This window comes from Myripristis murdjan, chromosome 18 (assembly GCF_902150065.1).
Source record: "Myripristis murdjan chromosome 18, fMyrMur1.1, whole genome shotgun sequence".
Lineage (NCBI taxonomy): Eukaryota > Metazoa > Chordata > Actinopteri > Holocentriformes > Holocentridae > Myripristis > Myripristis murdjan.
The window spans coordinates 17,842,974-17,870,761 of NC_043997.1; the positions used below are offsets into that span (position 1 = coordinate 17,842,974).

At 41.6% G+C, this 27,788-nt stretch overlaps 2 protein-coding genes across 5 annotated transcripts in view; both read right to left on the minus strand.

The window, feature by feature from the left end:
- The window catches only part of kcnip4a (potassium voltage-gated channel interacting protein 4a), a 145,353-nt gene extending 127,513 nt beyond the window's left edge, over window positions 1-17,840 (minus strand). Inside the window, exons 1-2 of one of the 3 annotated variants that reach the window (XM_030076570.1) lie at window positions 17,542-17,840; window positions 83-237 (exon numbers count right to left, since the gene is read on the minus strand). In XM_030076570.1, coding sequence (XP_029932430.1) covers window positions 83-221 — 139 coding nt within the window. In that variant the 5' untranslated portion in view covers window positions 222-237; window positions 17,542-17,840. The remainder of the gene's footprint in view (window positions 1-82; window positions 238-17,541) is intronic. The other 2 variants (XM_030076569.1, XM_030076571.1) reach the window with 2 other exon arrangements.
- A 7,943-nt stretch (window positions 17,841-25,783) lies between these two features.
- The window catches only part of adgra3 (adhesion G protein-coupled receptor A3), a 32,947-nt gene continuing 30,942 nt past the window's right edge, over window positions 25,784-27,788 (minus strand). For both annotated transcript variants that reach the window (XM_030075884.1, XM_030075885.1), the window contains one exon: window positions 25,784-27,633. In XM_030075884.1, the coding sequence (XP_029931744.1) occupies window positions 26,157-27,633 (1,477 nt within the window). In that variant the 3' untranslated portion in view covers window positions 25,784-26,156. The remainder of the gene's footprint in view (window positions 27,634-27,788) is intronic.

Genomic DNA, 27,788 nt, shown 5'->3' on the forward strand with positions numbered 1-27,788 from the left:
AGGAAATTTAACTTAATCAAAACTGATGCACATGTTGCAAACCTCTGCAGTACTGTGGAGCAAGGTAGCTTTAAAAGGGTACCTTTGGGGTTTGGGGAGGCCCAGGTGATGATGCGCCGCACCAGGCAGCAGTTGAGAAGGACTTTCTTGGAGAAGCCGTGCTCTTTACGTAAATGCTGCAGGTCCTCCCTCCACTGGGTCCTCTTCGACGGTGTAGACATGGCTGGCACCCAACTACTGTGAAATACAGTGTGCCATTATTTCCAAGAATGTATTCAAATTAATTTCTGTGCAGGGCCAGGCATAATTATTATTTAGGTGACTGGTGCAGAGCTGCCTCCAAGTTTGAAGCCTAAACACCAAAAAAGTGCGTAGCCGTGAGGGCGTAGTAATTATGATTATACAAAATGACAGGGCAATTAGGTTATTATTATTAGCCCCGTAATTAAAATTAAGGCCCGGTCATAACATCTGGTAAATATTTAAACACAATCAAACAGCTACAGCCACTGCAGAATGCAAAATAAGCTGTTACACAGTTCAGGCGATGATCTCATGTCCATATGCTAATTTGTAATGTTGTTTCGCCCACAGCCATGTATGGCCCTAATGAAATGCAAGACATTTCAACATGCCCTTTTGGAACCAAGCAACACTTGCTTTATTCAAATATATATCACTGTCTGTGTATCAAGTTGGCAAATTATTCTAACGACAGAGACAGCAAAAGTAAAAATGAGCCAAACAATCCATTTGAAATGTTAATACAAACTGAAAATGGCCTGAAAATGTTTCTCCGCAGTCTATACTGCACTAATTGGTTTCCAAAAGAGGTGTCTTTCTGCTTGTCCCCTAATAATCATCCTACAACAAACAGGATTCCATGATGCTCCTGAATAAAACATGTACTCGAGATATCCTACCTTGGCTTGTACTATGATTACAATCCCCCTGAAGGTCCTGTTTCAAGAGCAGAAGTTTCAGTAATCAACAGATCACACATTACACACCTGCCCAGACTGGCTGCATTTGGACTTGCTTTTAACACTGCAACTATTTATAGCTTTCATCCCACTGCTAACTTGATTGGAATGAAGGTACAGTACAGTGTGGAGGCAAAAATTCCTATCAATTGTCTCTCTAGGCATCGTCTTACCTTGCAGGCTAAGACACGATGTGTGCTCTCTCTGGGTCCTCGGTCTGCGAGTGAACCTCAGGTTTCACACAAGCACTTTCTCTATTCCTGAGCTGATCAACAGAGTGTGAAAGGGGGAGGGAGGAGGAGGAAGAGGAGAGCAATGTCCGCTCTAGGGAGCAGGAAAAGAGAGAGAGTGTGTGTCTGTTGAAATTTCTGGCAGAAACTCATTTTGGCTTCACTTTGGAAAGGTGTACATTTGTGTATGTAGCCTACATGTATAGAGAGGAAACAGAGATATGTATAACTATGCTATATATACCGTATATGCTGATGGCTCTGCATCAACTCTATATGGTCAGCCTCAACGAGCTCTACCTTCTGCTTTAAGCTGCCATTTACACACACACACACACACACACGCTCAATCTCCCCAACAATTTACTCTCAAACTTAGTGGCGTCTCTTTCCCCTTTACAAAATCCACAACTGTGCTAAAACAAGTAGGTAAGAAATAGCAGCTGTTTTTATTATCATATCATTCACAGTTGGACAGAACAGTATGGTAAAAAATCATCACCATTATTTTGACAGATATGGCAGTATGATTCATGATTTCAGTGGAAATGATGATTTTTGCATCATCATTTTTATTTTCCCTGAGAAAAAAAAACTCTTAAAATGCTGATGGTGTGAATTTTGCTGGAGTCTGCAGCAAACAAACATATTTTCTTACATTTTCCATTTGTCAAAATATTGTAGCTCCTGTGATTGGGATATTGCACTTGGCCATACTGCAACTTCTATAATATTTCGACTGACTGTTCAGCCCCTAATTCGCACCCTTCCCAGGCACCGGAACAATAGCAGGTATCCTGGTGAAAGAAAGTAGAAATATGATACTTAAATTGGCTTCAAGACACACATCAGACACATATTCACGCTTCCAAAGTGTCTCAGAGCAAGACACTAAATCCTAACATCTCTAGGAGCACTGTTCTTTATCTGATGCTCACAGGGAACAATGAAGTGTTATGCTGTCATTAACTGGATCAAGAGTGACTCATGTCAGTGCTAATAACGTCAGCAGCAAACTGTGGTGGCACATCAGTCTAACTAAAGTGTAGATGCTCACTTACAAAACTATAACAGCTTCCCTTTCATAATTGATATAAACCTGTCTTACAGCTCTTCACTAAAGGGGGATGCATACCGCAGCACAGCCCTGAATTTATCACCGCTGTGCTCATCTTCCTTGGAGCATGCTGGCTGTGCATTGAATTAGTGAGTACAGGCTCATAGCAAAACTCTTTGTTCTAAATTATGGCACCTAACACAGCACAAATGTATCATAAATATATATATCACATGCAAATGATTTGTCCCTGGTCTTCTGCAAAATAGGCTTGGTTAACATTTTAAAAGTACATGACATTAATTACTGTGTGGTGATCGATGGTTGCACTTGAGTGGGAGACCACAATGGTAAATCTAATTACTTCCCCGGAGATGAGCAAGGCATATGATGTACCTGTGAGGACAAAGGGGGGTTCTGGACAGAGAGAGCTGGGAATCATGCCATCCTGTCCCAGCAGGCTGAGACATACGCCTGATACCTGAACTGAGTGAGCTGATTGGTCTCACAGTGACAGTACACTATGTGTTATATGGGAATATGGGTGAGTGCGTGCACAGGTGAACATGCCCCATGGAATGCGCACAACCTGAGGGAATTTAACGGAGTATCTTTGTGCTCAAAATATTGAATAATTTATGTTCATGAAGCCGATGATGCACTTCAGACCAGCTTAGTAGAGTCCATGCCAATTCCAGAATTGGTTCAGTTGCATATGCATACATACTTCAAACTAAATGTTCTGCCATAACAGCCCATTTCACTGTGCATGTATGGCTGTGTCACATATTATACAGTCCACTAATTAAGAAAACACTACTGATGATGGCTTAGAAGTATCTGCAATAGACATGAGTGTGGGGTGAACAGAAATGAGAGTAGGGCTGGGTGATATGGACAAAATCAAATGTCATGATATTTTTACTGAATACATCAATATCAATATTGTGACGAAATTGTGGAGATGACTGTTGTTGCTTTCACAAAATATTTACAAAATGACAATTTGATTGCCATTGCATCCCTTAAATGTTATGAAGCCTTTAAAATAAGGTTAAGACACACATGCATTATAAAAAGATCTTGCCATGTGTAACAGCTGTGTGTCACAGCACAATAATGGAACTGAAACACCCACAAACAGTGTCAGTGTTTGTGTATTGTGCAGAGGAATGTTCAACTCCAGTAATAAAAGAATCGGAAATGCACAAACAAACAGAAGTGCGAAGCTTCTACACTGGGAGCCTCAAAAAATTGGCTGTTGCCCCTACAGGCTAAATCATCATCAGATGATAGCCGATGGGTTACGACTTGATTAGCTCCCAGCTCTCCTCAGCTTTCCTCCCTCTGTAGCTCTCACGTTGCACACTCACTCATTGATTTCCGTTCTACATCTAGTTGGTGCAAAATCTCCAAAGAAAATATCTCAATCTCACCAACAATCGTATCAATCTCACATTTGGTGAAACTGAGCGTCTTTGCATGGCTCCTCGCCCCCCAGGAGGAGGTGATGGTAGCCATGCCCAAAAAGCTGCAGGGCTCCTGGGTCCATTCACATAGCCTCTCCTCCATCACACCTGAACTGCAGCTGTGGGGATCACAAAGGCGGTTCTGGACAAGCTCTCCTCCTCTTTGACATTTATCGAGCATCAGGTCATCTTCTCCTGCTCCATCAGGGACGCAAAGGCTCTCTCTATCCAGGACATGGTCAGAGAGAAGAACATGCCCAGAAAAAGACTGATGTTAATTTAGCTCTGGATCCTCCAACCCCACCTGCTGAAGTTGCTGCCATCATTGCAGTGCAGGAGGGCCTGACCACCTGCCTGGCTGACACTGAGGAAAAGAAGCAGGAACAATCCTCCAACAAGACATCAGACTGGAGTTCTTCACTCCAGCTTGTGCTGTAGTCATCAGGCCTGTTCACGCTGTAGTTAAAGGCTACTTAAATCAAGATGGATTCAGGCACTGCCTTTGCTCTTTTATTTTACAAAGGTCAAAAAGACCAACAAGAACTGAGTTCCATGCTTCCTCTTTCAAGAATGTCAGACTCTGCTTTGTTGCTGTCTGCCCATAGACAGAGCAAGACTGAAATATTACATGAAAAGTAAATGCAGTCAATCCACACCAGTCAATTTTGTGTTAATGTATTGTGAATTAACGCAATTTTAATAGGAGAAATTATGTTCCAGGAATTGCATGTTGCGTTTATCATATCTAATGTTTTATCTCTTTCCTGCCTCTCCAACATATACATATCAGGTCTGATGTGAAAACCTCAAACTGTAAAACAGTAAACAGAGACTGTAGAAGAGACTGTGCTCAAAGGTTGAACAAATGTTGGAATACAAAAAAGTTATGGACGAATTTGCATGAAACTTTGTGGAAATTTTGGTTATGGCACGTGGAAGAACTGATTAATTTTCACACTGGTTGGCCAAAGTGGGGTATGGCAGTAGGTGCAGCTTCACATAAAAACACATGTATCTTTCGAGCGGCTTCACACAACTTTGGACAAAGGAGGGTGTCTCGGTAGGTGTCGTTATCTTTCAGTAAACATCCAACACCTGAAATATACGGCAAAATTTCAAGCACAAGTTGACAGAGTCGGACCAGAACAGATGATGTTCTATTCTAGACCAAAACAGGCAATGTACATGTCTTTCCAAATTTAAAAACAAGTTTCTTGAGTATTAGAGGACATACATTTACCTGTTACAGACAGGCACTCTGCACTACACACCGCAATTTCTGATTCATTTATGTAGGGGATGTTACCTAATCATTGCAATAAAGCTTCAGGACAATTACATACTATACAGAGAGAATAAATAATTTACAATATTGGGGAGAAATTAAAACAAAGGTGGACCAGGTGGCGAAAAAATATCTTCGAAATATTTCAGACAGGCAGGAAAACATCAATCACTATCTCCTTGTGGCCAAGACAGAGGCCAATATGAGTAATAGGTAAAAGGCTCCTACTGTCACCGTCAAATAAAACAGGAATGCCAAAAAATAATGTTAAAAAAAAAAAAGATAAAAGGTAAAGATGAGTCCAAGATGTTAGAAAAGCGGTCTAGAGGAAGAAAGCTAGACGACTGGTGCTCAAGCTATGGAGAAAAATAAATCTCATGCTTCAAGGGCTTTATCTTATCTAATGCATGTTATTTCAGATTAAAAGCTGTGCAATGCATCAGAATATTTGTCTACAAACTAGACTAAAAATCAAGGGCCGACTCATGTACTACAGCCCGGGCAAAATCCCAAGGACTCAAAGTCTTCCATTCTAGTGTGTTGTGAGTGTCAAGTGAGTTTTGAGGTGACATTTACATTTCATGCATTGAACTGATCTTCCTCCCCTGAGTCACTTACAATGAGCGAGTAGACAAAGAGTTCAGTTTCTCGCTCAAGGACACTTGAACGTGATACATGGGTACTGACAGCTGTCCAAGGAATCAAATCTGTGACTTTCCCATTATAGGACAACAACTCTGGCAGCCAGGTTTGGGTTACTGTTATTCTTGTTTCCTGCAGCGCAAAACTCAAAGCAGAGAATTGTTTTTTAACACTATGTTGAAATCACTTAAGCGGGACAGTTAAAAAAAAAACTAAAACTTAGTGGATGGGGGAAAAAATAAAATGTGCTGAGTGTGCATGTACAGATCCTATAATGATGCTGGTTTGAGTGAAATACTGTGGTACGTGTGAATGCCTTGTACACTTAAATCTTCCTTGCTCCTTAACTACAGACACCCATTGATTCGGTTAAAAGCCATTTGCTGTAACGTATTCTAAAATCAATCAACACCTCTCACCTTTTTTGTCTTGGGTTACAAATGAATGACATTACCACTTCTTTGGTTTTGGAAGGTTGTTACACTGTGTGTGTGTGTGTGTGTGTGTGTGTGTGTGTGTGTGTGTGTGAAGAAGAGCTGCATTGCATAAAACATAATAAGGCTGTTGACAGCAACCTAAGCTTGCATGCATTATTTCATCATACACATATTAACAACCATCCCAACACTGCTACAGCCTGAAGCCACACACATAAACAAAACACTTCACTTGGCTTTTGAATAATTCACAGCATTATCGTGTCATTTCCATTTCACCATGGGCAGTTTCTGAGTAGTGCGTGTCCCCAACTCATTTATAAAAATGTACTTGGGTTCCATCTTCAACTTGATCATGAGATCATTTTCTCAAGATGTACTTGTGCATTATTTATAAAGTCAGCTGTGTCCATTCAAAGTTGCAGAACACATGCTTAAATACTTGCAAACCAGCCTGCAATTGAACAATATCAAGAATGACACTGAACTATCTTTCTCTGTACACACAATCAGATTTCATCCCGTCAGACCATTTTGGAAGACGGACGGGTGATATACAACATCAGCATCAGTGATTTCCCAGATACAAGTAAATGGTCTTTTTAAATAGAGGGTACTTTAGCGTTTTAGTCAATAAGCCATTGTAATTTAAGAGGCAAAACTTCCAATTATTTTGGAGTCTCTGTTCCTTTAAGGGAAATCTTGACTCAAGCCCTCTTGTCTCACTGGTGAGGGCGGTTTAGAGGAGCTAAAGGAATATCAACAACCCCGCTGTCTCAGTATAAAATGATGGAAGACACACATTCAAGACAACAGGCTCATTTGAACCCAGTCCCACATTTCCATAAAGCATTGCAAGGATAATGCAATAGCCCATTAAAGAGGCCATTACCCACAGTCAAGGAGGTTGCTGCCCAGCAGCATCAGCAACATGACATGAAATCCGCTTTTTTCATTTCTTCAATGTTCTCTGCTACATTCCTGGAGCTGCAGTCTCTAATTGCCTTTATTACTCAAGTGTGGTGTTAAGTCTATAGGAAGAGCCTCATATACCTTAGCCAACACTAAACAGATTAAGTTAAATCTTTTGGAAAAGAAAACATTTATGTAGACCTAAATTGAATGACTTTTATGGAGTGTGATGATTGTGATGAGAACCAGTCCTAAAACACTGTATTACTTGAAATTAAGAGTAAAGTGAGGCAAAACTGTGGTGCAGCGAAAGTTTTATTTTTCCCTGTGACAACATCAGGACAGACAGTAAACATTACACCTCAGCATATCTCAACTTTAAGAAATTATGGCCTCATCTGAACCGCACAGTTAAAGTTTACATGCAATCAAAAAGCAACTGCAGAACCACCTTTTTTGTAAAAAAAAAAATGTTGCAATGTCAGGCCGTGAACCTGAACATATTCTGTAGTGTGATAAGTTGAAATGAGAAGCTAGTTTGTCTGCCATCTTGTCCCGCTCCAATGTCATGGTGGTCAGAAACCCTGCGGTTTAGTGTTAGCAGATCAGTGGGGAGTCACAGCAAGGCCAGACAAGATGCATCGGGTTTGCAGTCGTGTGTTATATTAGTCTCTCTCTCTCCCTTACACACACATACACACACGCACAGATTCCCAACCACTCACACACCCGCCATGACCTTGTCCTCCAAAGTAGTGGCTAAAATTAACAGAATGCAGGAGGGAGATAGTCTTCCAGATTAAATAAACTGCTGTGAACCATTTTTAACCTTATCATGAACTCGGCTCTAAACAACCATGTGATGTAGGCTTATATAAGTCAAGTCAAACTTTAAGCACCACATTAAAATAAATGAAAAAATAAATAGATGAAGAAACAAATAGATAAATAAATAAATAAAAATCAATAGCACACCCAGCTCATGTCAAGATGTCCAGCATCTCCATTTCCTTCTTGCATTTGAAAGATGAGAGCTTCATAATGCTATACCTTACGGAAACAGTGGATGTTCACTTATAATTTTCTTACCCTGACCTGAAATCAATACAACGACCACTTCAGCCTTCACTGTGTAATGTGATAGCAGTAAGAATATACTGCACAAGAAGCAAGAAAGTCAAGGTCAATGTCAAAAAAAAGAAGCCTCACTTCCTAGTTTTCTGACAGTATCTGAGAATTTGGGATAAAAGCAGCCTGAGCAGAACGCCGCTGGTTTACTCAAATTAAAATACCAACAGCGTTGTCTGTTATTAAGGCTAACTGAAAGGTTAACACAAGATAATGAAAAACATGCTGCAGAATCCAACTCACAACCTTGCCAATACAATTATGTGTCAATCATAACATTTTTCATCATCATGCTTTAATCATGCACCAGTATTAATTATTGCATGAACAGGAGTTCAGCACTTTTTAATGGGTAATTGACAATGCTCTTGGGAGAGGGCAACTCAGCATAATGAAAATGAATAGTGGGGACAGTCCATCAGTTTATATTTGCCCAGTCTCTTTCACTTGCTGCCACTTCCACCTGTTAAATGGAGTGTGGTATTATGGCCCCAGTAACAGCCAAGTTTAGACAGGGGAGAAAAAAAACACATCGGGGACAAAAAAAAAAAAAAAAAAAAAAAAAAAAAGGAGAAATCCAAACATACATGCACCGGGAAGAAAGTGTACAGGCAGACCATACAGAGACATAAACCCACACACTCACACACACACATCCAGTGCACACAGAAGATTTTCCCATTGCCGTGCCCTCTGTGGGTGTGTGTCGTTTTCTGAGTCAATGTGTTGGAATGCCTCCATAAATTATTCAGCCACGGTGCCTGCCATCTGAAGATAACAGTGACTCTTTATCGGTCAGCATGTACAGAGACACTGTGCTGGTGACTACACAAGCACCTAGAGGGATTTAGGGCACCTTCTGTGTAAGGATGCGTGTCATTGTGGCAGCGGAGCATACAAAAGAATATAGCCTATCTGCAGTTTTATATTGTAAGGTCACTTTCATTTTCTCCAGGGGATTCTCTCTTTCAGCTCATAAAACAAAGGGCAATCTTTTGCCACAAAAACACCATAATTAACTAAGACTGACAGCCTGGAATTAAAGTTTCTTGCTGTTTATGCCTGGTCTAAGTATAAATACTGTTATACTGTTACAAGATGAAACCTTTTACTGATGTATATTACAAAGAAACCTAAAAACAGGCAATCTTCATAATATATTTTCGGCCAGATGATCCAAAGAGGAACCATGTCTCCTGAAATTATTGCTCCATTTTAACTAGTCAGGCATATTCATATTATTTACCAGAATCAAACAGTTTTCCAATTGAAGTTGCCCTTTCCAAATAATGTCAAAGTTCTGCTTTCCCTATATAACAATATAGAAATAGGCCATTAATACCATAAGCAGGGCTGAGGCATTTATCCAGTGTATCTATTGCTAATCCTGTGTTTGAATAGTGTGTGAACAACTTGTCATTTCCCCTAAGGAAAGATCATTTCCTCAAGGCAACCACTTGGTGTCAGCCTTGCATACTGCATGGACGCCACTACCACACAGGCAAACTATTTCAGAGATATTACAGGTTGAAAGCCAGATGACATAAGACCAAAACAATTTAATAAGTCACTGTAGATAAGCCAGCTGACATTTATCATCATCCAAAAAAAAAAAAAAAAAAAAAAAAATGGTGTTATTCTTCCAGTTTTAGCCTAATAAGTATGATGCAGACGGCAATGTGGTCTTGTATAACAACCGTTCCCATCTGCTTGAGGCTGTTATACTTTGTGTGGTGATTTTGACTGGAAAGTCTGGAAAGCTGGGGACTCTTGAGGACACAGACTTTTGGAGGGACTGAAATGTAGAGCTAGAGAGGCTTTTGTGCCCCCCAAACCCTCCCGCTGGAACCAGAAGAAAGACAGACGGCCCCTCCAGTTGGCCATGCTTCCAGTGTCCTGATCAGACCTGCCTCCACATATGGCCTGTAAGATGTTCAGCACTGACACCAATTCATCTAGGAGTCCTTTGTAGGATTCGTCATATAATGCATTCTGCTGAATCTTCAATGACAGCTTCAGCATTTTTGTCTCTCTCTTTTAGTTTAGTTTACATTGGAGAATAACGGTGAACAGCTGAGAATATGAAAAAAGTCATAAGCTGGAGCTGAACACACCAGCATATGATATGCTCCTTTCAGTTTCCATTTGTTTATGTTTACACAGTGATAATGGAGGTAAAGTGATAAAACAAAAATGACTCATACATAGGCCTAACTAACTAACTAATTTGTGCAGGTGTAAGTTAAAGCCCAAAGGGATTTGTTCTGACATCTTAGGTCTGAAATGTTTCCTAAAAAGTGAAAAATGAACAGATAACAAAGAAGGGAGAAACAAAATCTAAATGCAACAAAATTACCACCTTGATAAACAAATATAACACCATGGAAAACAGCAGAACAGGATCCGTAAAATGAAATGGAAAATAAAACAAATTAAAATAGCCTTAACACAGAAAATGAAATCTTAGGGGAAATGAGTATGGCATCAAGTGGGAGGGTGTGTGTGTATGTCAGTATAATGATAAGGATACTGTGCAATAAAAAAAGATGAATAATCAAGGTTTGACAGCAAAGCCTTTATAAAACGCTAAACTATTTTTTCTCCATTGCTGAGATCTCATAAAACGTAGAGCACACAGTGCGAGCGTAACACAACATCTGCATAGCATTTGCTTCCCACAGTCTTGTGTTATGCATCTAATGCATTTCACAAAGCAAAGCCACATACTGTTAGAAACCAAAAAGCAGCAAGACTTTACCTTCCTCTTCCGCTACATTTTAAATTTCAGTTTTTTAACCGACTCTCTTACCTGCAGCCACTTTGAAATAGTGAGCTGGCAGAGATTCAGCGTCTTACTCAAGGACACTTTGAAAGCACACAGGCTGCTGTTGGAAAAAACCTGCAACTGTCTGCTTATTGGAGAGTCACTCTATCCAGCAGCCAACACTGCAGCTACCATCAATGCCACTTAATACGGAACAACTGGTAAAATTAATAATGAACAACTAGCCAGCCAAACAAACAGCCGAATAAATAAATAAACAAACAAATAAATAAGCGATAGTCTTGGCAGCAGTCTGCAGTGGAACTTTATAGCACTGTAAAAGGCAACACAGATCCAAACCACAGATCAACCATCCGATTTTTAACATGCCACACTCTGCTTTAACTGTGCGCTAAACATTTGCTTACTTCATTTAAAAATGGATGCACATTTTGTTCTTTGGGTTGAAAAAAAAAATCCAAGTGTTGTTTTTTGCTATTGTTCCTTCCACTCTGTCCAGTCTGGTCTTTTGAAACATATACAAGTCTTCCTGATAGGCCAATCGAGGTTACGTTAATCTCCATATGAAGTAGCCTAACTCTGAGCTTGAAGTCAGTGAAACAGCATTTTGAGAGCATCCTTCCATAGTTTAACAAATTCTCTACTGAAATAGGATGATGGTGTGAGATATAACGCGGGGAGGGAGCCTTAAAAGCATAAATCAATGGGATACTGGTCAAGTAGAGAAAGGCATTTTCCTTCAGTGGAAGGGGCAAAAGGGCGGTACTGCTCAGCATCAGGTCCCTATTAACGATACACTGGAGAGGGAAAAAACTCTCCTGAGAAAAATACAAGAAAATGAAAGTTTAGCCTATTAAATGGGCATCTAAAATTAGTTAATAAGGTGAAAAATGTTTGTCACTTACTGTGACTAACTGTGACTAAAGTTGCTGTAGGATAGTCTAAACCAGGTGTGAGATGAAACAATAAAAAAAAACAAAAAAACAAAAACAAACTAAAGTTCACTGAAAAACACATGCCAACATGGCTCATTCCTCCCCCGGCTCTCTTTGACCCACCTTGGCTGCTGCTACTTCCTTCATGCACACCTGACTGACTCAACTTTCACAGCTCTAACTTCGATTTATATGGCTTTTCCTCTGCTCTAGATCCATGCGTAAACCACACCTGCACACAAGGTAGAGGTCCAGTGACTAATAATTCATATAAAAATATTTAAACAGGAAATTGTTGAGTGCTGATGTCACCATTCATTACAGCTGCTCACCCTGGTGTCAGGAGACAGCGTTGTCCATGTGAGTAATCAACAAGCGTGTGGTGACACCCTCCAGTTTCAGTTTGCCTCATGTGTCTGCTGCTTGCGGCTCAAATTTTACTTTAAAAAGCAAACAGCTGAACAATGGCGCTATTAATATTGCTGTGATGTTGACATATTAGCATACTCAAAAAGCGTCCTCCCATTAAGGGACTTACTTTTGCTCAACTCAAGCAAAAAATCAATTTATAAAATTTGCCTACCACAGCTTTAATTCACTGAAACTCCTTTGCTGCAAAAGTGATATGAAAGAACATTCCATTATCTGTTAAGACTTAAAGAAAGCCAATGGAAAGTTAATTAGGAATATTAAAAGTTATGAGGAATTTCATCCTCTGAATGTGTTATTCACCTGCCCCTGGACAGTTTGGTCAGACTGCAGATCTCTGCTGCAGGAAAAGCAGTGGGTGTGTTGCTGAAGATTAAAGGGTTCCTCGAAGGTTCTTTGTGGCAAAATACCGCTCGAGTCATTTAAAAGCCTGGATACTGAGGCAAGCTATATTAGTTGATGATGATGAAATATGTTATTCAATTCAGTACCAGGGCTTGTGGTCTGTCCCTAAAATGACCTTGGCACAATCAAAGACAGTGACATTTGCAATCTGAGGGCCAAGGTTTGCCACCCAGTTGGCACTGACTGCTTGGCACTCCATCCAAGGAAGTCCAATGGAGTGAATTTGTGGCGTAAACAAGCCTGAGGGTGGAAATATAAACATGAAAGACAGTCCACTTCTCCTTTTTGGCCCTCAGCAATCATAAACAAGTGCCTTCTGTTCCCCCCTGCCTACGGCTATAGCTACAGCGGCGGCACTTCACTTCACTGCCTTGTCCCTCGTTCCACGCAGCCTGTTGTGACTCTCTCCCCTTCCATATTACAATCACTCCTCCTCCGCTCTTTATACATCACTCACTCTCTCACTCCACCTCCCTCTCTCTTCCATAGCCCCATCATCCCTTCTTTCTTCCCCCTCCTCCCTCTCCTTCTCCACTGGACTGGGTCCCAAGGCAGATGGTCCATGCAAGCAGATGCTCCCCACCCTGTCTCCCGATGGGAAAAACAAAGGCTGGATCCAAAGCAAACAAAATATGCTGGAGGGCGCCCTGGAGACGACTGGGGATGTTCTTTGCTGCAATTAATCCTGGCTTTGACTGCAGATTGCTTTTTATAGAGGGGAAGAGAAGAAGTGCACAGGTGGTTAAAAAATCCTAAAAGACCCAAGTCTTCCTCTCTGGGTCTAATCCCACTGCCAAGAAGTATAGTTAATTACATAGCAGTGGGTATTGCCATTAAATTCATCCTACTGAGGGCTAGTATGTGCCAGGTCTCATGGTGATGAGTCAAACTATCCAATTGTGAATCTATTAATAGATTGGCTAGATGCCAATAATGCACAAATACCTAAAACAAGTAAACACGTTCCAGAGATTGTCAGAAATGCTGGTGCAACTGAAAAAACATTTCAAATCTGTCAATTGCTAAGTAAAAATCAGAGATGTACTGTATTCCGTATTTTGTCTTTGTATTTGATTTTGTGTTTGTATCAAGTTTATTCAGCTGATCCACCTGTGCTTTACAGTGAGAACATGACCAGCCACACAGTAATTGGTCAAATGCTGAATCTTAGTGCACCTGTCTTCTGCAGTCCCAAAGACAGAAGAAATTTCAGCTCATTGATCCAGTGCTACACACTGTCAAAACTACTCTCTAAAAAACAAAAAGCACACTGCTCTGACAGATTTGGAGCAGCTTCTTCAATCTGTACAACAACATCACTGTGAGCTCAAAACCCCTGGTTGACAACTGCAGGGAAGACACACACACACACACACACACACACACACACACACACACACACACACACACACACACACACACACACACACAGTATGTGGTCAGTTCTACACTCCGTAAAAACTCAAAGCTGTTGTCTAGAGGGAGACAAAAAAAAGTCTGTTTGAAAATGACTATTTATTAGTTCCTTATCTTCCCAAAACAAAAAGGCTTGGTTTACTTTCATGTGGACTGCACAGTCTCAAAGGACCTGTGTATAAAACATCCCAAACAAAAATGCTCATCTGCATTTTCTAAATATGTTCTGTATTCTATATGACCATGTATGATTTTTAACCATTTCTGAATAGGTCAGACTTTGACTAGAATGGAAGTAAATCTGATGCAGATAGATAGACAGATAGATAGATGGGTCTTTATCTTAATATGCAGTTATTATCATGAGAAAACTGCTGTCACTATCAAATGCTTTATAATCCACCGTGAGATATCTTGGTGACAAAATGACAACACTTGTAAAGGCAGCAAAAAGGGTTGTTGCATCTCATTGCCTCAGGGCCAAAGTACATAACTTATCAGCAGCTGAAACTGCAAATCCTGAGTCAATATTGATGTCCTTAACACTGATTACTGCACAAAGATCCATTCCTCCCAAGTCCAATTTGTTAAGTGATGCATATGCAGCAGACGTATATCGACACACCCTCAGAGAAAACTGTGAATATCGGCAAGCTCCCCTAACTCCCCGCCATATTTTTACACTGATTTACATATTAGGTTATCTCTTGATTGTGGCCAGTCTCCTGCAACAATTTTGCTTAATGAACATCTAAGATTTGATATATATGACAGGCCAAACACAACAAGCCTGAGTTATTCAGCACAATCTGAACTGCAGCAAAAGAAAGCAACGCTTCAATGGCTATGACATGATGCCTCATGGTACCACTTGTATGGTTAATGTTTTATTGTTTAATGTTGTTCAGCACCACTCAAAGCCCTGAATATATAATATGTATTCAGGGCTAGCAGTGATAGTAAATATTCAAGCAAAGGAAATGAGGACGTGCATCATAAAGACTACACCGGCCATAGCTTGTGCTCACAGAGCTCAGCTGCTTAAATGGCAAAAGACGGAGCTAGCCATGGTGCTGAAAGTAGCTCAATCGGAACAATAAGCCTTAAGGGGCCGTACACTATTCATCACATTTCTGAAACTCAAAATATGGTACTAAAGGAGGGAAATGTCTGGGGGGAACCTTTGGCAGGCACAGACAAAAGTTGCATTGGTGATCTAAGAGAGCTCCAAGGCACTGATGCAAAGAATCACAGCGCCCAAGGAAGCAGCTCTTGGGAGGATCAACTCATGGCTGGGTGGCTGTAGCATTTTTGTAGGCGACCATTACATTTAAAGATTTCCCCGAGGACCAACCATGAAGCTACAAACAGGCGGAGAGAAAGAGGAGGGGGCATTAGAGAATGAGAGAACATCTGAGAAGAGACAAATAGATGGAGAGTGGGGAAAAAACAAGTGGAGACAGCATAGCGAAAACAGTCCCTGTGACATGATTTAATCTCATTTTTCACATGAATCACTGATGTGAGTGATTAAAGCTACAAACAAATGCCCAGAATGTATCTAGTTCCCCCAGTTGACTTTATGGACCACCTAAAAAAAAAATGCAGCCACTTGATTCATGAGGAGCTTGGGCAGGAGTGCCAATTACAGCAACGGTGTGTTATGTGCTGCTAGTAGCACACCAGTTTTCTTATGCAATGCATTGCAACTCTCAACTTTTCAGGATCTGCACAAATTCAAACTTTACGGATTTGTATCTTTTACAAAACATCATCTTGGACAGGAGACAACAATCAGTATCCTTCAGAAGGACAACTTCAGAGCAACACAGCAAAAATCAAACTTCCAATACAGCAGTAGTCTACACTAACAAATTAGAGATCATATGAAATGTAATGGACAGATAAACCTTCAACAACACAACAAAATTGACTCTGATCTGGTTAAAATGTGAAAATTTGTCTTGTGTACAAGGATCCTTTTACAATTGTGCACACAGAAAGGAGCATTTCTCAAATGCATAATACATTTTCATTTGTTCTTTGGCTGACATTTGGGTTTCATCTGTCAATGTCAGTATTTAACAGTTGCATACAATACAGATCGCCATCCATCACACACTGGTCACAGGTAACAGTGATGAAAAAAACTTGGAAACAAAGTTCAGCCAAACAGCAACATTTATAACAGAGTTTTAAGTTAGAGAGCTATATATTACCACTCCAAAGCACAAATCATTTTGAATCCTTGAGGGCATGACTCACACTCTTCACCAAGGATAATTAGAAGTCAATTGGGTGTACAAACACACCAAAAAAACATTGACCTGAGCCAGAAATAATGAGTAGCTTTGAGAGAGGCAATGAGAAGCCTGAGGGGGAACCTATAGACTGTAACAGGGTAATCATCATCATGGAGGCCAGCCAAGCACCCTGGGCCCTCATCTGCCCATCCTTGTGCAACAGTAATGTGTCAGGCAGCCGTCAACCTACCTGCTGCAGACCACATGATGCTCAAACCTGGTGCTTCAGCTCCTGAGACTTTCAGGTTTTTGCTCCCCCTTGATGTCAAATCAACCTGAGTCCAAGTGTGGCTCATTAACCATCAGGGAGGAACAAAAAGCTGCGGGACAGCGCACTAGGAGAACCGCACTTGAGGTGCGACAGCAAAAGTTCAATGCCATGTGGCTAGTTTCTTTCCCAAATGCCCATTTTGGACTGCAGGACAGGTTGAGGTTGCGCTTTACTAGATGAAACTGGCGACAGTAGCTCAAACAAAGTACCAATAGTATCAATTCAACATCAAAAACTATATCATTATCCTTTCAAGAGAAGGCAAAAGTGCTGACACGACTCAACAATCACAAAAAAAACGAGAAATGTCTTGTACAAGAAGCATGCAAGTTCAAATTTGTTGCGAAAACATCACGCCAAACTATTCAACAAGATAGCAACTTAATACTGCCTTTACAAGCATCACACATGATTAATTTAAATCTATCTCGATTCAATGGTGTCTAATTAATGAAAAGTACTGACAAACCGTACTTTATTTTAATTTAAAAAACGTTACTTTTCGAATTGACTCACGCGTTAGCGCCGATATAATTTGGCGGAAGGTTACTGTAGGGATAATTAATTATACAAGTGTATATTTTAGTTATATAAAGTTCTCTTTGGTGTGTTGGTTCTGTGCCCAATTGACGGGTGGCTCTTAACCTTTTATTAAAGGTATTAGGTTACATTCTTGTGGGCATACATGTTTACAGATAAACAAGGAAACAATAAATAAATAGCCTTAATTTTTGAAAGCGGTTTGGCGCGGAGTTTTCTCCATGCAAGGCAGAACAGCGACGTTGATTGGGGCTAGCGTGACAAATAACCGTCACCAAATCATCCACCAGGTGAGCATGCGACCACTGTCCTACCAGGTGAAGAAACAGCAGCGTCCACCCTGGCAGAAATGGTCTCCACTCTCTTTGCATCCATAGTTTTCCGAAGTTGGGTCGGTTTTCTTGTTTTGTCCAGTCGAGGCACGCTCGTTTGGTCCACCGGCTGCCTTCTCCAGCGCTGACTTACAAGCAAGCAGTGGATACTAGTTGTTGCTCCTCCAACTCCAAGTTTCGCAGTGTGAGGAGACAGCGCTGGAATGCTGCTCGTGCACTGTGGTCTTCGCGGGAGCGTGCATCAGGGGGTGGGGGTCGTCTATAGAGCGACACGTGAAACAGGTTGCAAGCCCACTTAAGGGTTAACATACTGTGTCGCTTACAGGCAGATACAGACACGCCCACTCATGTTCATATGCACATATGGGCAACATAAAGCCTGCAGTCCACTGACCATGCGGCATGTGTTTGGACTGTGAGAGCAAAGCCATGCAAACACTGAATTATATATGTTAGATATTAGATTTTTTTACATTTACACATATAAAAAAAATTAAAAATTACCTGGGAAAGATGAGGGAGAATTGCCTTAAAAACCCTAAGGAGACTTGAATGAGTTGATGGTGTGTGTTATGAGTTGATGGTGTGTGTTTGTATGGCATTCTGTTATTTTAGTTTATTTATTTTATCTTAATATTTTAGATTTTTAACTTATTTTACTGACTTTTTAATGCACTGTCTGTCACTGAGGGGAAACAGTTTTTCATTTTTCTCTGTGTATGCAGGTACTCAGTGAAAATGACAATAAATATATCTTGAATCTTGAAAAGTGAGATTCTCCTCGCACACAAATTGTATGCACAATTTGTCTATGTCATACCAATAATTTTCCAATAAAAAACAATCTTCGAAGGCTTGTTGTCTGTGTGGAAGAACCGTTTAGGATTAAATATTTCCAAATAAAGTACAGCCCAGTGTTGCCAGGTGAGATCTTATTTCAGATCTGTGATGCTCAGTATCTCAAAGCAGTATTCCACCCAAACACTATCTTATAATTTCAATCTCACCATATAGCATTTCCCAGGCACAAACGTAATTATGGCATCTCTGTTACAAGGCTGTTTCTCATGCCTAAAGGTATACTAAACCATTAAATAGCAGTTTCCAAAGTGGGGTTTGGGGACCGCCAGGGGTCTGTAAGATGGTTCCAGTGGGTCCTCAGCAAAATGAAAGATAGTTTAATTTAATTTACTTTGTATTCCACTCCCTAGATGCCCAGTCATTGAGTATCTATAGGATGGCTGTTATTATGAAATGCTCCCCTCTCCCCACTTTCCCAACTCCCCACCAACAGTTTAGACAGTTATATAATTCTGCACCAAGTCAAAACAAACAATAAACATCCTCTCAGATGGAGTTTTTTGGGATGCTATTGTTTAAAATGCAAGTCTACAAGTAGACACACTCATTTACACACACATCACAAAACATATCACACATTCAATGCACACACTGTATTTTTCCTATATCTTTATTTCTCTGTCTATCGCACACAATCAAACTGCAGTAACAAATGAAAAAAAAAAAAACAAGAGATACAATGTCTCTATACAGACAGAGCAGGCAAAAACAAGTGGTGCTTATCCACGCATAGCTGAACCATGAAACAAAACCACCAGAGCCCGCTAAAAAGGCCATGATGAAAAGCTAACCAAGAATAAATCGAACTCCTTCTCAGCAAATCATGACAACAACTGTCAGCCGGCTTGAAGATTTTTTAACATCACAGAGCGGATCAGTTGCTTGCCAGAGAAAAGGGGAGTTTGCAAACGGGTGCTGAACTGCCTCCCAAGAATACAACAGGGAGAAAAGTTTCCTGTCTCGCTATGTAACCTGCACTCGGTCTCTTTAAATGCAGTAGACAGCTGCAGACAAATCACAGAACAGACGGCAGTTTTCTCAGCTGATAATATGCTAAGTTGCTAATTCTTAAAAGATCTGGATGAGAATGTCAGACACGACTCTCTCTTTGATGCTCAAGCATAATGTGCAGCAGAAAAGGGATGTGTAATGCTGAAATTTAGTATTCCGGACATGGATTTCAGCAGATACGGGAAAACAAAAGGCAACACACATATCACATAATAAACTTATCATCTATTTGACCTAATTATACCGTGATTGATGAGGGCTCATGTCCAAGGGTCCGATGCAAAATTCATTATTGCCAAATGAAGCCATGAAATATTAAGTTAAATTAGTGCAAATTAGATTAAGTCCGCAGAGGCTAGACCGACAATGTCCGCCTTGTGTTGGATGTGAGACTCAGTCATAACACTGCAGACGTCCTTTATGTCCTGCATTGTTCAAACCTATTCAGTGTTTGAGCTGTAAACCCCATCAAGATTAATAGCAACATCTGACATTCAGCTTTTCAACCCCTAACATGGCATTCCAGTGGCGGCAGACGGTCCTCAAGTCTGACAGGGTGGTATGTTCCTCGGTTAAAATGCCATTATGTGTGACTTTGACAGTGAATGACACCACTGGTCTCCACTTCATTGTCAACATGTGGCACTGGAAATGAGAATGGCCTAGGGGGTGGCAAGGTCTTCTTCTTTTTTTTTTTTTTTTTTTTTTTTTTTTTTTTTTGCATGATGGGCTTATGTAACTCAAAAGTGTAAAATGACTTGGTTTTGTAGGTTGTCAGAGGCTAAAAGTAGCTTGCAGCAACATGCTTTGGATATCACAAGCTTGAGGGATTCTGCAGACAACAGTTCATTTGTGCATCTTCCAAAATCTCGATTTGGCATAGGAAAAGAGCGCCGATGTGGTTTAAAAATAATCTATTGAACAGAAGTAGGTCACAGATAAAGCCTTTCGCATGGGCTCATTGTTTGGAAATGTCCATCCGGTGCTAATGGGCTTTCGGCTAAAGCCTCACTCCTAACCCTCCTCAGGAATCGCCAAAATGAAGTTATGTGCAACCAAGACAGAGGTATTCCAACAGACAGCTTTCGCTTTCTGAGACAAGGGTGACAGGACTAGTGAAAGCTGTCACCGAGCAGTGACTAATACTGTTTTTGAGGTGGCTATAAATAACAGAGCACCTGGACAGAAAGATGAAGCCAAAATCTGTTCAGACAGACTGGCACAGGTAGATGGATGGCAATATGAGGGCCTTAATGAGAGCGCAGGTCTGCCAACACATGGGGATGGGAGCTCTGCAGATGGTGTGATATCATCATTAAATGGTGATGTGTGTATGTGTATGTGTGTGTGTGCGTGCCTGTCAGTGAAGAGGAAGGAAAAAGGTTACTGAGAATGACGGGCCTTCACTTTTCCTTAATAACGATAATAATAATCATCATCATAAAATGAAAAGTTTTGTTACTTTTAAAAAAGTAGGTTGACTTAAATGGATACGCATTTTCCTTTGAAATCGACTCAGAACCCTGAACTGACTTGAATTGAATTTCCATTAATATATGCCTTGTCATAAGAGTTTTTTTTTACTCCTTGAACTCTGATTTTCCCTTAAATTTCCCCTTAAATAGCTACATTTTTTTCCATATTGTACAACAACATTCTGTACCAGCTGGTTGGCACACTTCACTGAAGCTACATCACACTTATATTCAAACCCAAGATGCCATTGTTTTATGCTACATCAAACAGAAAATATGGAGATGTCTTGTGCATCGTTTCATACACGATTGCCTGTAATTCAGCAGAGCATATTTAGTATCTTTGGAAAGCTTGGGACCTTTGCTAGAATTTGAAATAAAGTTCTGGGGGTGTTGAACAAAACTTGGCAGTGCAGCACTGACAAATTCACCTGTGGTCCCAATAAAACTGAAGAGGTTAAATAGGGTTGGCTGGATATAGAGAAAGTGTCTCAAGTGCTTTTGAAAACTTTTTTTGTCTTTTTTTTTTTTTTTACTACACACACACAATCTAGTTTGATCCCAATCTAATGATGAGATCAAACCACCAGCAGAACCCTCCCCTTCTCCTATTGGCCCCCTGAGATCACTAAATGAGCATCTATTTCTGTCCGGCTAGACCGTTCTCACTGATGCTGCCGAGTGCCAAAAGTTTAATCACGATACATTCCGGTTTGCACAAAAGCTCTCTCTGCTGTGTTTAATGAGGAGGCAGTGATATTAATTTCTTCTGAGGATATAGCGAAGCTTGAATACGCCTGTAATATACTCATCGAGCACATGGGAGAAAACATCGCCGCGAGTCAAAATATGTCACTGTTGAATTTCTGACACTCAACAGCTTTGGAGAAATGTCTATTCCAGATGCTGATTTGGCAGCCTCAGGTGATGGGACAGGATAGAGTGTGTACTTGAAATCTCCATTCTGTGACAGGCCGAGTTTCAATTTTACAATGGCACTTGGAGCCACCTCCTGTGCCAAGATTTCTCTCGGGCGCCTTAATCAGTTTGAATAAAGTGAGACAGAAATGTGTCCCATCATTCTTAGTCAATCCCGGCTGAATTTCACAAAGGCACTCTCCAAAAGCCATCAATTTACTGTTCCACTATTCTAGCCAAGGGCAGTAGAGAAGAAAAATAAGTACTCATAAGTTTTATGTGTAATAGGAGAAGGTGAAATTTCCACAACAAAAAACGCAGCTCCAACACAAAGCCATCGTCTCAGAGAAAATGCTGCACTGACCTCTAAAGCGGAGAGTATTGAATTTCCTTTTCCTCAGAATCTGTGATCGACCAGCTGGATGAGACATAACCTCGAAGACAAGATGCCTTTGACAGTGAAGTGGCCATGAGCCTTGACAGTTATAATGTCAAATTTAGGTAAAACATTGACCAAAAGCTGACAGCACCCTAATGATGAATGACACCAGGCATTGCTGACCAGTGGCCACTCTCGTTTCTGTTTTAATACCCATCATGTCACTATTTCTACACCTTTACCATTTTCACCCTTCCCTGTTTCACTTTATTATTATACAGGGGGGGGAAAGGGGTATTTTTAATTTAGTTTTCCTAAACTGTCTTGTAGGCATCATTGGCAGTCCTCAAGAAAAAAAAAAAACATGTGGCACTGCTAACTGCAGACTGCCAGTTAGTCGCACACTTTGGCTTCAGCGACAAATGTGAGTAAGCCATTTTAGACAGAATGATGCACAAATATAGCAACTTTTTCACCCAGTGCCATAAGTTTCGAGTGAAACAAACCAAAACAAAACCAACGGGCACTCAGCCACTATTAAAAATGCATGCCTTAAACATGAAAAGGAATCGTCAGTTTCATCTTATGCACTGTTATTTATTAATCTCTTAGGGAAGTCATGCTCCGTCGGTGCAACAGTACTGTTTTTATGCCTCAGTAAACAAAACTATTTTTGCTGAAGTCCTGACCTAAGCTCAAACACAATTTGCATACTCTTGTGCTTTTTCTTCATTTGCAAATAAAAAATCCTACAAGTCAAACAACATACATTTGCCAATTACCTCGACAGACAGCTGCCTGACAGCGCAGTGATCATCACAGACCCTGGATGCTAATTAATGCTTTAATCTATATTTGCAGCCTCTGAAGTTTGTTGATGATTAGCACGCTGCAGGTAATATATTAAGGTTCCCCTGGACAGTTAAAGCTAACTAATTACATTCAGCACAGATGGCTCAACTCTCTACAAGGTATCAATCTTCATTCCAGTGGCAAGTTTCCACAACAGAGCCAGATGCTTCCTCCAGGCGCTATGGACAGCGGCTGGAAAATGTAAACAGCGCATCACTTGTCTGATGCCGGTCGTCCCCGAGCCTCCCGGTGAGGCTCGGCGCTCAGATATGCTCCACAGAGCCTCCTAACAGGTGGAAGCAAATAGGAGATGTCACGGAGAGATCAGCTAGATGGACTGGTGTTTATCTAGTCCACCTCAGGCTTCGGTTACAGCTGGGCGATATATTATTACATCAATATGAGACTAGATTTCATCTGGGATGTTGTAATATTGTGATATGACATGTCTTTTCCCGCTTTTAAAGGAATACTCAAATGTTTGGGGCAAATACCATTTTTCCGACATACCCAGCCTGAGACAAGATGTTAGTAGCATTTTCAGCTCTGTATGTCCAGTGACTCAGTTCCTATGGGCAGCATTTTGTGTTAGCTTAGCATAAAGACTTGAAGTCTATAGGAGTCATTAGCCGAGCTCCGTCAAAGTGAAAAAATAAACCTTACCAGAACTCTGAAGCGGTCTTATTTCCACAGTGTATCATGTGTATTTTAAGTACACATCTTGGAATTAAAAAAAAAAAAAAAAAAAAGCTAGGCTAATGACTCCTATAGACTTCAAGTCTTTATGCTAAGTTAACACAAAATGCCACCCATAGGAACTGAACCACTGGATGTACAGAGGTGAAAATGGTATCAAACATCTTGTCTTAGTCTGGGTAAGTAGGAAAAATGGTATTTTGCCCAAAACACTGGAGTAAAGGAACTGAACTTATCGGACTGTTCTGGCGGCTCTGTTATTTGGGTCTTCCTGCTGGGTGATCATATCCACGTTGCCAGTGATTGTTTGTTCAAAATGTCATTCATCCCCACAATATGGTCACAAATTTGCCATCAAGGTCAAATATATCCTGGTGTTTGATTTTGTCAATATCAGCCAGTCCTAGTTTCAGTCATGCTATGGGTGTTTCATTACTTATGACTTTCAGATCTGGTCTGATTTGGTGCAATAAGTAGCAAGTTGCCAAATATTTTTTGAAGACTTCCACATGTCATTGACTGTTTGTTATTCTGATTCTGTGATGTTTGATCCCTCCTTAAGATGTCTGAATAAGTCCTGGAGAAAAGACGCCTAAATGAAATCTTAATTTGTTATCGATTTTTGCCCAAGGTGTCCCTGTGATCTCCAAGCAGATACTATCAGTTTATTTGCTTTGATGAGCTCTTCAAAGCGAACAGAAAATGTGCCTTGAGCGCACGCGCGCAATTGTCATTCCCGTCTCGTTGACAACCTTAAGTGAACTTTATAACAGATGGGACCACTAAAAAACCTTGGCCATTATTTGAAGATCACTCTTTCACGCCTCAAGGAAATCAGTGAGGCCGCCACTAATCAAGGCATAACTGTTCCCTACATAATTCAAAAGTCTTATTATAGTTTGTCATATCCAAGAAGTCTGGGCAATAGATCTTTGCCTGGGTGAAATATGCTTTTTATTAATACACCATTAATGGAAAATTGGAGCAAAATCAGTGCTGTCTCTTTGCCGCTTCGGTGTCTGGGATGATCAGTAGGTGACAATTACTGATAATCTCTTCAATGTGCAGCGCTCAAGGAATATTATTCAACACGACCTTCAAAAGTTCAGGAAGGTTAATTGGTGAAAACAGGACCATTTGTCATTGCCTGATGACTATGCCATCATGTTCAACAGGCGGGGCTTGATTTAATTAGTATGCCAAATAACACACCATTGCCTGCACAATGCTTCGAGACAGAATTTTAGTCAAAAACTGCAGCATTAAGTTATGGAATATCACTCTGCATACCTGAGGAAAGTGAGCCTGAGACTATACAGCTAGAGGCAAACGTCTTCACACCAAGAATGTTTAATGACAGCTCTTTCTAGTGTTACAAAATCCTAAAGATCCAAAGAACTCGGATAAACAATTTTTCAACTTCAGCAAGTCTCGGGTTGGTACGAAGAGGTCAAATATGACATAAACCCACACAGAAGTGATGATAATCCATCTTTGAACAAAAGCATCACTAGACAGCACTCAGGTTGTCAAAACACAATCTGTGTCTCTCTTACTCTCTCCCCCAGTAGTGACATCAAACTGTGAGTTGGGCTCAAGTGTTTGGCTGTGATGGAGACAGAGAAAAGAGGCGGGTGGAAAAGGGGGAAGACATGCACCCCTCATTATCTTTTCTTCTCATGGCAGACCGACTGCCCTGAGAGTCAGCTGTCAATCAGAGTTTGGGTATCGAGGCAGCAGGAGCCCACAGAAATGTACAGGGCACACATCAAATCTGCCGGGGGCGAGGGAGGAAAACAGCCACAAAGTCCAAAGCCACAGCCAGTCGCAATTAAAGTGTGGCTTCACCGGGGGGGAAAGGAACTTGAGGCCACATGAAGTTCACTGAAAAACCCAATTACCAGCTTGTCAAATAAGCGCTGTCAGCAAGGGTAGTTCTTGGAAACAAAACAACCCTGACTCACCTTTGCACTCGTTCCAGAGACCCAAGAGAGGAGAGTGTGGGTGTTATCAGAGGAATAAAAACTTTCAATTAGGTGAATGTAACTTTTGGTTTATTATGTTAGAACAAACTAGAAAATGGGGGGAAAAAAGCCCCAAAGGGTATGCACAGGGCCATAGCACAGACAATGTACAAAACTCTGAATGCAGTAAGGAGGTTTGGATTAAAGGTTACAAAAATAGACCATTTACAAAAATATATCTACAGGGACAGCTGAGTGGCATACTCAATAATGTGGCTATTTTGTCCAATAATTATTTTCAAAGAACTCTTTTTTTCAAAGAAAAATGTGCAATCTAAAAATAGGGAAAAAAACAACACAATCAGAAAAAAAAAAAAAAACATTTCACAGTTGAGGAGGAAAGAGCATATTGCAATGCAGTCTTTGGCACGGAAACTGTCGCTACACAGTAGTTTCATGTTTCCATAAGCCAGTCTTTATGCTGGCAGTACTCTCTGTGTTATTTAAAGGTATGGAGTGCCCGCTGTCTTTGAGCGTGCCATTCTGAGTGATGAGGTTGAGTCCGTATGACTTGGGTTGGTTCTCTAGCTCTGTGTTGCTGGGTTGGTTCCCTGCACTACTGTCTTTACTTGAGCTAGACACTGCAGCAGAAGTCACATGCTCAGTCTCTACTGTTACCGCTCCTCCCACTGCTCCTCCTCCTCCGCCCGCTGCCCCGTTACTCAGGGTGCTGCCCCCTCCCTTATCTGTGTAGCGAGAGCGCCGAGGTAGGCTAGTGCTGTCGCTGCTGTCCTGCTGCAGCTGACTCTGGTGCCGCTCCCTGTACGCCATGTAGGCCGCCCGCCGGCTATTGCGCGCCGCTAAATCATGATGATGGTGGTGCCGCCTGTGGGGGGCGTTGTGCACGCTGCCCTCCACGCTGGTAGGCACGTCGTAGGCGTATTCTCGCAACACGGTCAAGCGACTCGCCCTGTGGGCCCGTGCCCTATTTTTGTGGTGCCTGCCCGCGTGTCCATTAGTGGCAGAGGTGGGATGGTTGTTATTGTTCATGGGGCGGAACTGCACCTCAACTGGTGCCACGTGCATTTTAATTTCATTGTCTAGCGAATGTTCAGTCAGGCTGTTGTCCAAAACAGCCGCGCCGTTGGCCAGCACTGGGAGCGGGATGGATTTACACTGGGCAGCCTCTGCGTGAAGATTGGTCAGTTTGCTACCCTGGGGAGAGGTGCGCATGCTAGGGCCACTCTTGTTGGTGCAGGAGGACTCGGCGCTGCTGTGGCCACACTTTGACACCTCCCCGTTTCCCCTGCCAATGGATCCTGCTGTGGATGCTGTCGACACCCCTGGTTGGGGCAAAAGCACGTCCTCCTGCGCAGAGTAGGCGCGCCTCCCTGAGCAACAAGCCTGGGTCCAGTAGCGTTTCATGTCCTGCCTGTTGACACAGTGATGCGCCACCATAAATGCTCCCAGTGCCAGTGCAGCCACTCCAAAGAGGCAGGTGAAGGCCAAGTCAAAAGGGTGGTCCTGTGACACCGCCATGGCACCGAACACCCACAGGGCCGCGTACAGCCCTAATGCCCCTGCAGCACCCATGAGCTGGGCGGCGAAGGTGTGCTCATTCTCCAGGGCCGAAAGGGGCACGGCGTGGGGGGCGGAGACGGTGGAGGAGGAGGCCTCGTGAGGCTGCAGTTGCAGGGTGAGGGAGTGGAGGTGGCTGCCCGGGCCGTCTGCACCGGCCTCGCTGCTGCCCGATGCCAAACGCTGCTGCTCCTCACTAGGCTCCTTCAGCTCATAGCGGCGCTCAGGGTGGCGGTGAAGCTGGAGCAGGATGCTGAGAAAGTACATGCAGTCCACGAAGATGATGAACCCCACTGGGCCGTAGAAAGCCCCAATGCTCGGCTCCCATGCCATCCAGCAACTACAAGAGAGAGGCAAGGCATCACATATTCAAAGCAATTTACGTTAATATTTCAAATAAGGTATTAACTACAATTAAAGCTTTGGCATAGGAGTTTAAAGTCAATCAGTACCTTTTAGAAATAACTGAAAATTACACAGCACCTCTTGAGACAT